Genomic DNA, 14,343 nt, shown 5'->3' on the forward strand with positions numbered 1-14,343 from the left:
CTCAAGACAAGTTGTGAAGAGGATGAAAACCTTAGAGATGATCGCCGTCTGTCTGATATCTACATTTCTCAGGGAGATGGGTAAGACAATCTTTTTTGTCTTATGTCCACCATTGAGTTGGAGGTACATGGGGTCCAATAATTGTTTTATAGACATGTTGATTTCCAAAGGTTTTATTTAAGATAATGTAACAGCCAGCATAGTTTTCTTCTGTTTTTTTTTGTTCCATGTGATAGCCGGGGCTGAATCATTCCTACACCAAGAGAAAGGCTTAATGTCAGCCAATATTGGAGACACAGTGACTTTGCGCTGCTTCTACAAGGGTGAATCTGCAGTAACGTCGTCCTGGTACAAGCAATCCTTGGGAGATAAACTTAATCTCATCTCCACCATGTATATGTTCAGCAGCACTGGGCAGGTCTTATACGATGAGTTTAAGGATGAAAATCGCTTCTCAATAGAAGGCGGCCAAGGACAAAATCACTTGAGGATCTCAAATGTTGAACTCACTGATTCAGCTACATACTTCTGTGGAGTTGGTTACAGCAACATGGTGGAGTTTGGACAAGGAGCAATTCTCAATGTAAAAGGTAAAGAAAAAGGATGTATTCTCTGAGATAAAAAAAAAGATGAACATATACCAGTGACATTTTGCATTTGAGGCATTCTCATATTCAAATCAAGTATGAACCCTTTAATAACATATTAGAGATTTGTCGGCTTTCTTGTTAGGTTCAGAGCGGAGAGGAAACATTTCTGTGCTCCAGCAGCCTGTGTCTGAATCAGTCCATTCTGGAGACTCTGTGACTCTGAACTGTACAATAAACACTGGGACCTGTGAAGGAGAACACAGTGTCTATTGGTTCAGACATGACTCAGGAGAATCTCCTCCAGGAATCATTTATACCAATGGAGACAGGAGTGGTCAGTGTATGAAGAGACCTGAGTCTGGGTCTCCTACACAGAGCTGTGTCTACAACCTCCCCAAGAGGAACCTCAGCCTCTCTGATACTGGGACTTACTACTGTGCTGTGGCCTCATGTGGAGAGATACTGTTTGGGAATGGAACAAATCTGGAGGTCAAAGGTAGGTGACAAGTTTGTTTATATCTATAGTGTTGTTAAATTTATACTTAAAATAGTTACTTCTACTCTGAGTTTCTTACATTTTTGAGTTTCTTAAATTTCAACAGGCCATTACACTGAACCTGTTTTCTTGGTGTACTGTCTGGGAGTAGCATTGGGTGTCTCAATCATCCTGATCATTGTACTTACCTGCATTATTTACAAGATGAATATGATGACGTGTCGGCAGTGCAGCGGTCAGAGCCAACTCCTTTAAAGAAATTGTTATTCTTTCATATCTCTATCTACAGTTTATCACTATATATTACATTTTGTGTCTTTCTTTTCAGGACATGACTCTCCAACTAGGGGTCCTAACATTTCCCAGTCAAATGCAGGGGTAAGCAGGAATCATTGCAGCTAGCCAATCAGCATGGTGAACTGTGGTAAAAATGCTTTGATTGCTTTTACTAAATGCAAAAGCATGTAATGTTAACAAAGTTATTTTGTGCTTGACAGAAACATGACGCAGACAACGTTCAATATGCAGCTCTGAATCTGAACGACAAGAGGGGCCGGTCGAAAAGACACAGAAGCAACATGGAAGAGGAGACGACGGCCACATACGCTGGAATTAGACTGCAGACCTGGACGGATTAATCAATTTCCAGTTTATTTTTTTTCTTCAGCTGTTAATATCAAAATTTAATAAGATCATTCAACAAATACATATGCAGTGAAATGCAATTAACCTGCAACCACAAAGACTCAGAGTCCTCGTTTTCCACAGACATTGATCAAACTGCAATTTCACTTAATTTCTGAAACTAAATCATATTTTCTCAAGTTTTTGCTCAGTGCGTACAATCCTGAGATATTGCTTTCCCCCTATTGATACTCTCAACTGTCTCAGATGTAATGGTTTTCTTTTCACACAGCCCTCTAGTGACACTGGGTGGGTGTTACTTTCCAGTGACAGAAACGTAGACATTTCCACTGTAGTCAAATGTTTTCTGATTGATGTGAAGTTAGGTTGTCCTTTGTTTGGTCAACGGAATTTATTTTGGACTCTTGTAAAATAACCTTCACAGTGTAAGTGGCACAACAGCCACTACAACTGGAGTACAGGCCGTGTTCAGTCATCATTCCATATTCAGTCATCATTCCATATTCTGTCATCATTCCATATTTGGTCATCATTCCATGTTCAGTCATCATTCTATATTCAGTCAGCATTCCATATTCTGTCATCATTCCATGTTCAGTCATTATTCCATATTCAGTCATCATTCCATATTCTGTCATCATTCCATATTTGGTCATCATTCCATGTTCAGTCATCATTCTATATTCAGTCAGCATTCCATATTTGGTCATCATTCCATGTTCAGTCATTATTCTATATTCAGTCATCATTCCAGGTTCAGTCTATCATTCTATTCTAGTGTATATTTTTTTTTGCTCTTTAAGACAAAGGCCTACTGATTGCGTGTGAATAACTATACCTCACATACAATACATACAGTTGCACCGCGGTTGGCAGTGTTATGAAATGTAGCCCGTCTCTAAGCATTGGTAAGATCTGATGGACTTTTGCATGCTGGGTCTTCTGTGTTCTCTCTATGTGTGGTTTTCAACAGGATGTGTCAGTGGGGTTAAGTCAGTTCTCTTAAATGTTTTTTAGCAACAGTAAACCACCCTTTTTATGAGGCAGATTGATATCTGTAATGTCTGAAGAAATCTCAGAAAAACCACAAAGTATTTGTTCATTTTACCAACAGATCTGAAGTGCGATGTACAGTACAGACGGGTGATAGATTAAAGGAAAAACAACGAGCCACCAGAATTGTTGGGACACCCCTAGCCGTCAGAACAACTTCAATGTGTCTTTGTTTAGATTCAGCAAGTCTCTGGAACTCAGTGATAGGTGTTCTGAAGATGGTGGTGAAGAGCACTTTGTAACAAGTCGGTCCAAAAGCTCCCATAGGTGTTCAATTGGGTAGTGATCTTTAGTTTTCATACTAAGCAAACCATTCAGTGACCCCTTGTGCCCTGTGGATGGGGGCGTTGTCTTCCTGGAAGAGACCACTCCCATCAGGATGGACGTTTTTCACCATAGGATAAAGGTGGATCATTCAGAATAACTTTGTAACGATTTGCTCTTCCCTCCGAGGGGACGAGTGGACCCAAAATATGCCAGAAAAATAACATTAGAGAAGTTATAATTTCTTCAGGCTTTTCCTTTAATTCCTCACCCATTTGGATCATCATATAGGATTAGAGAAAAAGTGTTAATTTAATCACATCAAGGAAACATTCATATTTTGAATGCTTCTTACAAGGGAACACTGTTGTTACTGAACTGTTTTTGACCACATTTGGTTTATGTTTGGACTGGGGTGACAGACAGACAGTAGGGGTGCTGCATATGTTCTGGCTGGCTTAGTTCTGGCTTGGTTATGAATGACAGTTTTGGGGCTCTGTTCATAAATAGCTAATGTGTTTGGATATTTATTGTTAAGCAATCATCATTCAAACATTTTCTTGTCTCCTTGGATCTTGTTTATTCATAAACTTATCTTTGGCTAACCTAGACCCAAGGTTATTGATTTTGAAGAATGACAAACAATTAAAATAAACTTTGTTTTTTTTAACACATACAAGTGAAATGGATGATTATAGTGACTTTCTGTCCTTGCAGAGATATGACATCATCTTGTGACATACGCAATTATGCTCTGGTACAATCGATACTACCAAAAGTGTAAAAATGGAAATGGAAACCCTTTTAGTTTTATTTGTACCAAATTGGAATCAAAGTAGCGATTTTTTTAGACATAATAGACTGAGTATTGCAGTATTTCTTTTGTTTAACCTACCCTCTGACGGTAGCATAGAGCCAGTAGCATGTAGGTTCAATCACTTCTCAGAGGTTCTTCTTGGTATTCTACTTTGTGTGAGAAAAGGTGTAGTCTAACGGTTATTAATGCCAGATATTTTTGGTCTACACCTGGTTTATCCAATTGAGTGCTATTATTTGTGGTATAATGCAAAAATAAATGAAAACATGAAGTAAAAGTTCAGTCATCATTTGCTTTTGGAGTAAGCAATGACTAATATGCCTATAGGCAAGTGTGTACCTTCTGAAATCATTTGTATTAGATTAGATTCAACTTTATTGTCATTGAACAGTACAAGTACTGCAGTTAGCAGCATCTAACCAGAAATGCAAATAGAGGGCAGAAAAATAATTAAGTATAGTCAATGTGAGATAATAGTTGTTAGGGTACAAATGCAAATTTAATAGATAAATATAAATATAAGGATGCAGAGATAGCAGCAATGTGGTCCCTGAGGTCCCTGTAAAAATGCAAGCACAATGGCAATTGAGGCAAACTGAATGTACAAGGTGCATGTGCAACTGAAATGCAGGGATAGCAGCAGTGAGGTTCCTGAGGTAGACACGTACCTTTAACAACTGAAAACATCCATTATCAGGCATAGCAAGGCAGTGTCAGAGTAGTACACGGGAGTAGTGCAACAAGGTCCCAAAGAGGCAGGGGGGGCATGGTAAGTGATGGGTCACGAAGTTCACAGAGTTCTCTGGGTCACAGAGTTCAGCAGGGTTACATTAGATGGGAAGAAACTGTTCCTGAGCCAGCTGGTGTGGGAATGTAGAGACCTGTACAGCCTGCCTGATGGCAGGAGGGCAAACAGCTTGTGGGATGGATGTGAAGGGTCCCTGATGATCCCACGCGCCCTGCGCAGACACCACTTGCGCTGGAGGTCTGCAATAGCAGGAAGTTGGGCACCAGTGATGGGCAGTTTTCACCACCCATTGCAGGGCCTTCCGGTCGGTTATGGAGCAGCTGCTAAACCACACTGTGGCGCAATTTGTCAGAATGCTCTTGATTGTGCAGCGGTAAAGGTTCACGAGGATCTTGGTGAACAGGCAGGCTTTCTTCAGCCTCCTCAAAAAGTACAGTGAATGCTGTGCCTTTTTTAGCAGGACTGAGGTGCTGAGGGTACAGGAGAGGTCCTCGGAGATGTGGACACCCAGGAATTTGAAGCTGGACACACGCTCCACCTCAGTACCATTGATGAGGACTGGGGTGTGGCTGTAGCCTTTAGACTTCCTGTAATCCACAATGAGCTCCTTGGTTTTCTTTGTGTTGAGGGCCAGGTTGTTGTCAGTGCACCATGCCGCCAGGCACATACACATGGTATACACATGTTTTCTTAACACAGTCCTTACCAAAATAATTTTAACAACTGAATTATCACATCACTTGACTTGCTGGCTAAATAACTTTACATTCCCACCATGTAATGTTCTCTGAGTATGAATATGATCCCATTGTTCAAGATGACATTGAAATGAAACATTAATAATGTTTGTTTGTGTCAGCTAGCAAACATGCTAACATTAGCTGTAGCATGACTAACTAGCCTACATCGGCAAATCTGCAGCCAACAAAATGCTCACGTTTAGACAGAGGAAATGGGTGAAACGACTACTCCACCTGTTCTTGTTAAATCTCAAAAGCAACAGAAGAATATTCCAGTGTGAGCTCAACACCCACACCCCACCCCCTGGTGGATGGAATCCTACACTTGAAAAGTGCAAAAATGTACAGCTCCGGAAAAAATTAAGAGACCACTGCAACTTTTTCTTTCCTTTCCAAAAACGTCGAAAAGGAAGGTTTTGAGTGAGGAACAGAAGGGTTAAAATTAAGAGACCACTGCAAAATTAACGCTTCTGTACCTCACTCAAAACTTTCCTTTTTAACTTTTTTGTGTGGGGTATTGGTTTCTAAATTCTACTGTAAACCAACTCAACACAAGTTTCATACAAATACCATATATCTCGCACAGATGTCTGTAATAAATGTTCTCTATGAGAAATACAGTCTGTTCACTCACATACTTACAACACAGGAAGGGTATGATTTAACCTTTCTCAGACCAATCAGAGATGAGGTGACTTCTCTGTCTCAGTGATTGTCAAGATCAGACTTACATTACTACATCCCATTGATGCAACAGTTAATTTGAACTAGAGTCGTGGCAGGGAGCGTAACCAGACTGCAAGATAATGTCTCTATCAACTTTCCTGGTGATTCTGCATCTCACTTGTGAGTACTGTATGTCATGTAAATTATTTAAATGTACATTTCTGCTATTTATTTTAGTGTCTATTGGCATTCCCTTCGAAAACCATTTTACTCAACCAAATATAATGGCATAAATTCATTTCATAAATTATATATATACAGTTTTCTGTATTTTCATGCTTTATTTGACAGGAAAATAAGTTAAGATAGATGAGAGAGATTGTCCAGAATGGCAGTGGGCCGGAGTCAAACCTACTGCATCAGTATGTGTATCGGAGGCAGTGTGTTAGACCCCTGGCCCTTTTTTGCCCAAAATTATGATGAATCCATAGATGCATTATAAACAGCCATGTTCTTTGTCCTGTGAACTTCTGAATGGTTCACATCGTAATTCGTTATTTCCCACTCATACACTTTGTCCTCTGTGTTTCAGATGTGTCCATGCGTCCAACTGTATATCAGCCTGTGGGCACGGAATGGGTTCCCATAGGAGATTCAGTGACATTTGAATGCTCCAGCATTACAAGCATATTAGTAACCTGGATGTGGCTGAAACACACCCCAGGAAAAGGACTGGCTCCAATAGTAACAACCTACTATGGAAAGGTGATGTACCAAGGATATTTCAAAAACACGTCTCGTTTTGAGCTGCAAACGGATAATGTGAGTTTTAATTTGACCATACGGAATGTTGCCTTGTCTGACGTTGGGTCATATCATTGTGGAATATTCTGGTATAACGATTATTATTTTGGAAATGGTGCGTATCTCAAGATTCAAGGTGAGTCAAAAAGAAATAGGAAGTTGTGTTTCAAAATATGATACCAATGTGTGAGGTTTGTCCAGTAGAATATCTCAAACTTTTCTTGGTTTTCTTTAGCCAATGAATCAACTGAAGTGAACTCAACCAAGCGGGACATTCAGGGTAAGACTTTTTATGACCCGGGCTCATTAAACAGGGCATAGGTTTTCTCCTAATACAAGTACCAAATATTGGTACAGTAATTATAAACCAACTGTTTGTTATGGTCAGCAAAGTCCTTCCTCAGGAACATCTGTATTTTTTCTCCATCTTAAGAAAATCAAGTCGGATTGATGAACAACATTACGTTTGTTCTGGTTGTCACCATCGCCATCTTGCTCATAACTAACATTCTCCCAATAATATTGTGGAGGAGAGCTCTGCAAAAAGGTAAGCCTAATACCCCATTTCTTTAGACTGGGGTGCCATGCTGGACTGTACTGGTTTACTTTCAACCCTGGTCACATTATATATAAATGACAAATAACAAATAATAATGACAAATAATAATTACTGCCACAAAATATTGATCTCCCAAACATTGTTGGTATTTGATTTAGGAGTGGCCATTGATATTTCACCCACAGCCCAAGTGAGTCATTTTGCATTATATTTCTTATATTATAATGCTTTGCACTGTCACTACATTCATACTCAAGTACATATCTTTCTCTTTATTTTAGAATCTTAACATGGGCACAGAGAATTATGCTGCACTGAGCTTCTCTAGTAAGAGATCAGAGCATGGAAATGGTAGAGGCCATGGTGGAGACGCACCTAGGACAACTGTTGTGTACGCTCCCATAAAGCAGCAACGCACCAGTGGTCTTGAGTAAAAACTCTTGTGTAAAGACTACACCTTGACCATTTGGTTAAGTCTTGTGCATTCATTTATTTGAAACAAAATAAGTCACATACTGTGTGAAAGAATTATTGTGGCTATGATGTAAAATTTGAATTTCATGCTGACGTGACAAGCACTGAAGCCTTTGCCCAAACATTAAACCACATTTCAATTTCTTGAAGTTGAAAGATGGAGAAAATAAATTAATTGAAAAAAATTATAAAACGCAATATTGTATTGTACAGTATGAACACTTAAAATTAAACTGCAATGCTTCTATTTTTATAAAGAAACAAACATGATCGATTTACGTCTAACTTGGTTCCTCTTGGGGAGGTTGTAGACACAGCTCTGTGTAGGAGACCCAGACTCAGGGCTCTTCATACACTGACCACTCCTGTCTCCATTGGTATAAATGATTCCTGGATGGGATTCTCCTGAGTCATGTCTGAACCAATAGACACTGTGTCCTCCTTCACAGGTCTCAGTGTTTATTGTACAGTTCAGAGTCACAGAGTCGCCTGGATGGACTGAATCAGACACAAGCACAGACATGCTGTTGTGTTATGTGCCTGAAATGAGTTCATGTCAGCAAAATTGACTATTGACAATTTGAAGTGTTAATATTTTGTTACACATAGTAATACATATTTTAACATTTTAGAATAAATGTCTCAGTACTATACCTTTAACTTTGTGGATCCCATGCCTAAATTTCACAACATATAAGTGAGCACTAACATCATAATGTCAAGATAACTGCTGATTTTCCAATTTTGTTTTTGCGTTGAGATAATTTGGATGTTTTTGCATTAAAGCCATATACATCAATATCGACCAATGTTTGACCCTTCTGGATGTCAGAGAGGACAATGATGCATTCAATGTCAAAGCGATATGGATGTCATATACACTGATCAGCCATAACATTATGTCCACTGACACGTGAAGTGAATAACACTGATACGCCGATCAGCCATAACATTATGACCACTGACAGGTGAAGTGAATAACACTGATACGCCGATCAGCCATAACATTATGACCACTGACACGTGAAGTGAATAACACTGATACGCCGATCAGCCATAACATTATGACCACTGACAGGTGAAGTGAATAACACTGATACGCCGATCAGCCATAACATTATGACCACTGACACGTGAAGTGAATAACACTGATACGCCGATCAGCCATAACATTATGACCACTGACAGGTGAAGTGAATAACACTGATACACCGATCAGCCATAACATTATGACCACTGACAGGTGAAGTGAATAACACTGATACACAGATCAGCCATAACATTATGACCACTGACAGGTGAAGTGAATAACACTGATACACCGATCAGCCATAACATTATGACCACTGACAGGTGAAGCGAATAACACTGATACAGCGATCAGCCATAACATTATGATCACTGACACGTGAAGTGAATAACACTGATACACCGATCAGCCATAACATTATGACCACTGACAGGTGAAGTGAATAACACTGATACACCGATCAGCCATAACATTATGACCACTGACAGGTGAAGTGAATAACACTGATACACAGATCAGCCATAACATTATGACCACTGACAGGTGAAGTGAATAACACTGATACACAGATCAGCCATAACATTATGACCACTGACAGGTGAAGTGAATAACACTGATACACCGATCAGCCATAACATAATGACCACTGACAAGTGAAGTGAATAACACTGATACACAGATCAGCCATAACATGACCACTGACAGGTGAAGTGAATAACACTGATACACCGATCAGCCATAACATTATGACCACTGACAAGTGAAGTGAATAACACTGATACACCGATCAGCCATAACATTATGACCACTGACAGGTGAAGTGAATAACACTGATACACTGATCAGCCATAACATAATGACCACTGACAAGTGAAGTGAATAACACTGATACACAGATCAGCCATAACATGACCACTGACAGGTGACAAGGACTAAATTGTGATGGCTAGACGACTGGATCAGAGCATCTCCAAAATTGCAGCCCTTGTGTGATGTTCCTGGTCTGCAGTGGCCAGTACCTATCAATAGTGGTCAGAGGAAAGAAAAGCGGTGAAACGGCGACAGGGTCATGGGCAGCCAAAGCTCATTGATGCACGTGGGGAGCGAGAGAGGCGTGGGGAGCCCTGCCACAAAGCAAAAATGTTTCAGGAACGGTTTGAGGAACACAACAACAAATTCAAGGTGTTGAATTGTCCTCCGAAATCCCCAGATATCAAACCAATCGAGCACCTGTGGGATGTGCTGAACGAACAAGTCACCTTGCAACTTACAGGACTCTAATGCTAACGTCTTGGTGCCAGATACCACAGCACACCTTCAGAGGTCTAGTGGAGCCCATGCCTCAATGGGTCAGGGCTGTTTTGGTGGCAATTCTGACATTTGACACATTGAGTATGGCAGTGGCTACTAAAAACTAGTGGTAATACACCACTTGCAAAATATATATTGGGGATATTTTTCAATACATAGTAAATTAATGTAGATTTTGTATGCTGCTTTAAGTTTGACCATGATGGCCTACATATTTAAGTTAACATTTTGTTCAGTGTAAATGTTATAGGTATAGTTTTATTAATAAATGTAATAAAGTGGAAAACATTCAATCTTTGAAGTGTGTTTTGCTGTACTTCATGTCTACTGTAGTACTATTTGACTCAGACCACATAGCTTAGCGGTAAAGGGTGTGGCTAGACTGGGTCAAAACATTCACAACTCGTGGTTGCAGATAAGCATTTCCCTATTTTGGATTTTTAGCTTACATATACCCCTATATGCATTTGCGATTTAATCAAGTTTGTTAGGAAATTACACTGTAATAGAAAATTGCACTGTAATATGCTGATTCTTTATTAAGACAAAAACACTATATAAACACTTATATCAAAATGGGCTTTGTCATAGTGTTAGTATTTCCTGTCTTGTCTTTGCATTGATCACAGCCCCCTGTTCTGAGGAGCAGCTAGACACCTTATAAGGAGAATATGACTGGGGTCTGAGGTAGAGGGGGAGGGACTACTGAGGAACACATCACATCCTGTTGTATGAGTGACAGGAAGGAGGAGCTCAGTGTTGAGTGAGACTTGCTGAAATGAGCATCACTGGTCCTCCCATTAAACTAAACTGGAGGATGAAGTGGTCCTTTTGAAATCTCTCTGTTTCATCCACTTTGGAACTTTATACAGCCCTGGAAAAAATAAAGAGACCACTGCAACTTTTTCTTTCCTTTCCAAAAAAGTTGAAAAGGAAAGTTTTGAGTGAGGAACAGAAGCGTTACATTTGCAGTCGTCTCTTAATTTTAACCCTTCTGTTCCTCACTCAAAACATTCCTTTTCGACTTTTTTGGAAAGTAAAGAAAAAGGTGCCGTGGTCTCTTAATTTTTTCTCTGAGCTGTATATCTCTCTCATTCCCTTCTTCTCTTTAGCTAGTGCTCTCTTTCTCTCTTGGTCACTCTCAGTATTTTTACAGTCCACCTGATTTAGTGTGATTGGAGGAGTATTTAATAATATAATTTTTTTTTTTAACAAAAGTGGCTAAGTAGAAGTGTCAATGTGGTTCATTTGCGGGGCGGTCGACGATAAGGGTAAGTGGGATGGACAACAGAAACTTTCCACTGTGGTAGGCATAACATGAGTCACTTCGCACTACAGGAAGAACAGCCTTCAATTCTCACCACAACACTCATCAAAACCACCCCCGCTCTGCATAGTCCTCTGTTCATCAGTTAATCAGTTGAAAACCCCTTCCGCAATGCCCTCTGCTCCAGACCATTATGGAAAATGTTGGGATGTAAACATAAATCTGACCCATTCACTTAAGACAACACCTGCAGTAAGTATCAGGGCTCACAGTGCTATTTATCCATGCACACAATAGCGGTACACACAGGGATTTGGCAAAAGAAATAAAATACATATACTACGTTTACCCTATTGATATCTTATCTTTATCTATTTCCTGGTGGTGTGGATGATGCTGAAGATCCAGCAGCAGAGGAGATGCCCTGCTTCCAGCTACCTACTTTAATAAGCAAAGGATATAGCTACTGGAGCTAGCTAGCTAACGGTCTCACAATCTGTGATCGAATATATGTTGCGGTTGTGGAAGATACTGATAGGAGGGTTAAGAGATATGGGCCGATTCATGCCTCAGTAGTTTCATTGAGATTAACAAGAAATTTTCAGAAGATATGCGTCCACTATCATTTATTTTACAATTTTAACTGAAGCCTAAACTGTTGCCTGTCACCTTTAAGTATCAGGCAACCGTACACAATAGATTAGATATCTGTGATGTGAATACATTGAGCAACCTAAATGTATTGTTGACACGTGAGCCGTGATACAATAGGTCTAGGTACAGCAATCAAACGACACTAGCTAACGCTACCTGTCCTGACAAATTGATGGTTAGGTTCTTTAATAGTTGTAAACATAAGGCCCCAAAATATGGGCAATAGTTATCAAACATGTCTGTTGCCATGTTTTCAAATGCATATTCAGTAGTAGGTGATGCGAGTTGAAGCAGTTCTTAATAACATGTTAGCTAGCTAACATTCTAAGGAACAAATTCAGTTGTTAGCAGCGACATCAACCCTATGATCTATTATTTTATTTGACTGCCTGGTGTCCCTCCCAATGGTCATATAATGCAGATTTGTCCCTCCCAATCTGATTAATATGATAATTATTTAATTCTAGTTGATAGACCGGCCGTCAAACTTTTGATGCTGGTCTTCCTATCTCGCTCTTATTTCAAAGCATCTGCGTCCCACTTTCTAAATCCATTCCCCTTGCAATGTACTGAAATTGCCTCTCTCTCTCTATTAATCCATTTCATGCTTTTCCTTTTTGTAACCTACTCACATCCCATGAAAGTGAATTTGAAGACCTTGATTAACAGAATATCGATGGTAAATAACAGCTGGCTAGCTAACTACTTGAGCAGTAAGTATTTTGCACTTGAATGAACTGCTCAATTAGCTGGATCGATTCCCATACCAATGTCTTTTTGTAGCTAGCATCACGTAAAACACACAGCCCAGTATCAATGAATGTTTACCGAAGTCAGTCTAGGCTCCCACATGGGAGCAACCTGAGCAGCCTGGCACCGCAGCCACCTAAACAAATGAAGGCTTTTGAACCCCCAGAACGTGTTGTACTCAAATTGGAGTGTGTAACTCTGCGTCACTGTACTTAGTGTCCACTGAGACAGTTCGCATGAGTTAGAAACTTTATTTTTCACCCAGACCTGAATTGTTTGCTTGGTTGAAACAAGCAGCTTGTGAAAGACAAACTGACTAGGTAGACACACCATCCTAGTAGTATAGATACACCATCCTAGTAGTAAAGACACACCATCCTAGTAGTAAAGACACACCATCCTAGTAGTAAGGACACACCATCCTAGTAGTAAAGACACACCATCCTAGTAGTAAAGACATACCATCCTAGTGGTAAAGACACACCATCCCAGTAGTAAAGACATACCATCCTAGTGGTAAAGACACACCATCCCAGTAGTAAAGACACACCATTGTAGTAGTAAAGACACACCATCCTAGTAGTAAAGACACACCATCCTAGTAGTATAGACACACCATCCTAGTAGTAAAGACACACCATCCTAGTAGTAAAGACACACCATCCTAGTAGTATAGATACACCATCCTAGTAGTAAAGACACACCACCTTAGTAGTAAAGACACACCATCCTTGTATTGATGTACTCAAAATGTACAATCATTCCTACCTGTGCATAGCCTGCTTGGGCATTGATTGCTGTTGTCTTGTGAGAATGTGAGACACTTGCAGGTGGTTTAATTTCTGTGAGCAATTCATTCAGGGCATACAATGACACAGAACTAGAACTGAGATTTCCAAGGATTTGAGGAACCATGATTTCTCCAAGACATCTTTCTTGACTCCCTGTTTTGGTGTCTTTGGGGCAGAGGGTGGAAGTTTTTTTTAATTTTTTTTATTCTACGCAATAAAACAAGAGTCCTTGTTTTATTGTTCATTTTTAATAGCATTTAATAAAACATGTAAGCATAATAAAAAAGTGTTTCTACTTTCTGTAAATTAAATTGTGGTCCAACATCAACTACAACGCCCCCTACCAATGAAATACACTTTAAGCTCCCTGGGATCACAAAAGTGAATTAAGAGGCGTTCTCTGACAGCCAGACAGGGCAGAATAGGTCTTCTCATAGAATGGCGAGAACCTCACTACCAGCTCTCCTGCTTTTTGGATTGAGTAAGTTAAACCTGCTGTTAAGCCTAATATGGAAGATAAGACTCATTGTATTATCCATCCTAGATTCAGTGTAGCTCAGCCGAATTCAGTGCATATTTGAGTATATGAATAATTATTGTTATTAACTTTGGATATTTTGTTCTCTGTGTTTCAGGTTTGGTCCCTGTTTTGTTTTTCCAGTCTCAGACTATGGTGGTACTTAG

The 14,343-nt window shown here is 39.7% G+C and overlaps 1 protein-coding gene and 1 long non-coding RNA gene across 2 annotated transcripts; both read left to right on the plus strand.

Moving 5' to 3' along the window:
• Positions 1 to 3,652, plus strand: LOC105020609. The gene is made up of 5 exons (XM_034290567.1): positions 1 to 80; positions 237 to 590; positions 733 to 1,086; positions 1,415 to 1,464; positions 1,584 to 3,652. The coding sequence occupies exons 1-5, from the start codon at positions 23 to 25 to the stop codon at positions 1,722 to 1,724; spliced, it is 957 nt and encodes a 318-aa protein (XP_034146458.1). The 5' UTR covers positions 1 to 22; the 3' UTR covers positions 1,725 to 3,652.
• Positions 3,653 to 6,114: 2,462 nt separating this feature from the next.
• Positions 6,115 to 7,973, plus strand: LOC105020596. Its single transcript, XR_828740.4, has 6 exons — positions 6,115 to 6,199; positions 6,612 to 6,959; positions 7,059 to 7,103; positions 7,257 to 7,370; positions 7,541 to 7,572; positions 7,664 to 7,973. It is a non-coding gene; the product is annotated as an uncharacterized LOC105020596 (long non-coding RNA).
• Positions 7,974 to 14,343: the final 6,370 nt, after the last annotated feature.

This window comes from Esox lucius, chromosome 24 (genome assembly GCF_011004845.1).
Source record: "Esox lucius isolate fEsoLuc1 chromosome 24, fEsoLuc1.pri, whole genome shotgun sequence".
NCBI lineage: Eukaryota > Metazoa > Chordata > Actinopteri > Esociformes > Esocidae > Esox > Esox lucius.

Excerpts from the sequence above, each read along its gene's own strand:
- LOC105020609 (XM_034290567.1), top strand. The coding sequence starts at position 23 with ATGAAAACCTTAGAGATGATCGCCGTCTGTCTGATATCTACATTTCTC. Across the intron at positions 591-732 it reads AGCAATTCTCAATGTAAAAG|GTTCAGAGCGGAGAGGAAAC; the intron begins GTAAAGAAAAAG and ends CTTTCTTGTTAG. Across the intron at positions 1,087-1,414 it reads AACAAATCTGGAGGTCAAAG|GACATGACTCTCCAACTAGG; the intron begins GTAGGTGACAAG and ends CTTTCTTTTCAG.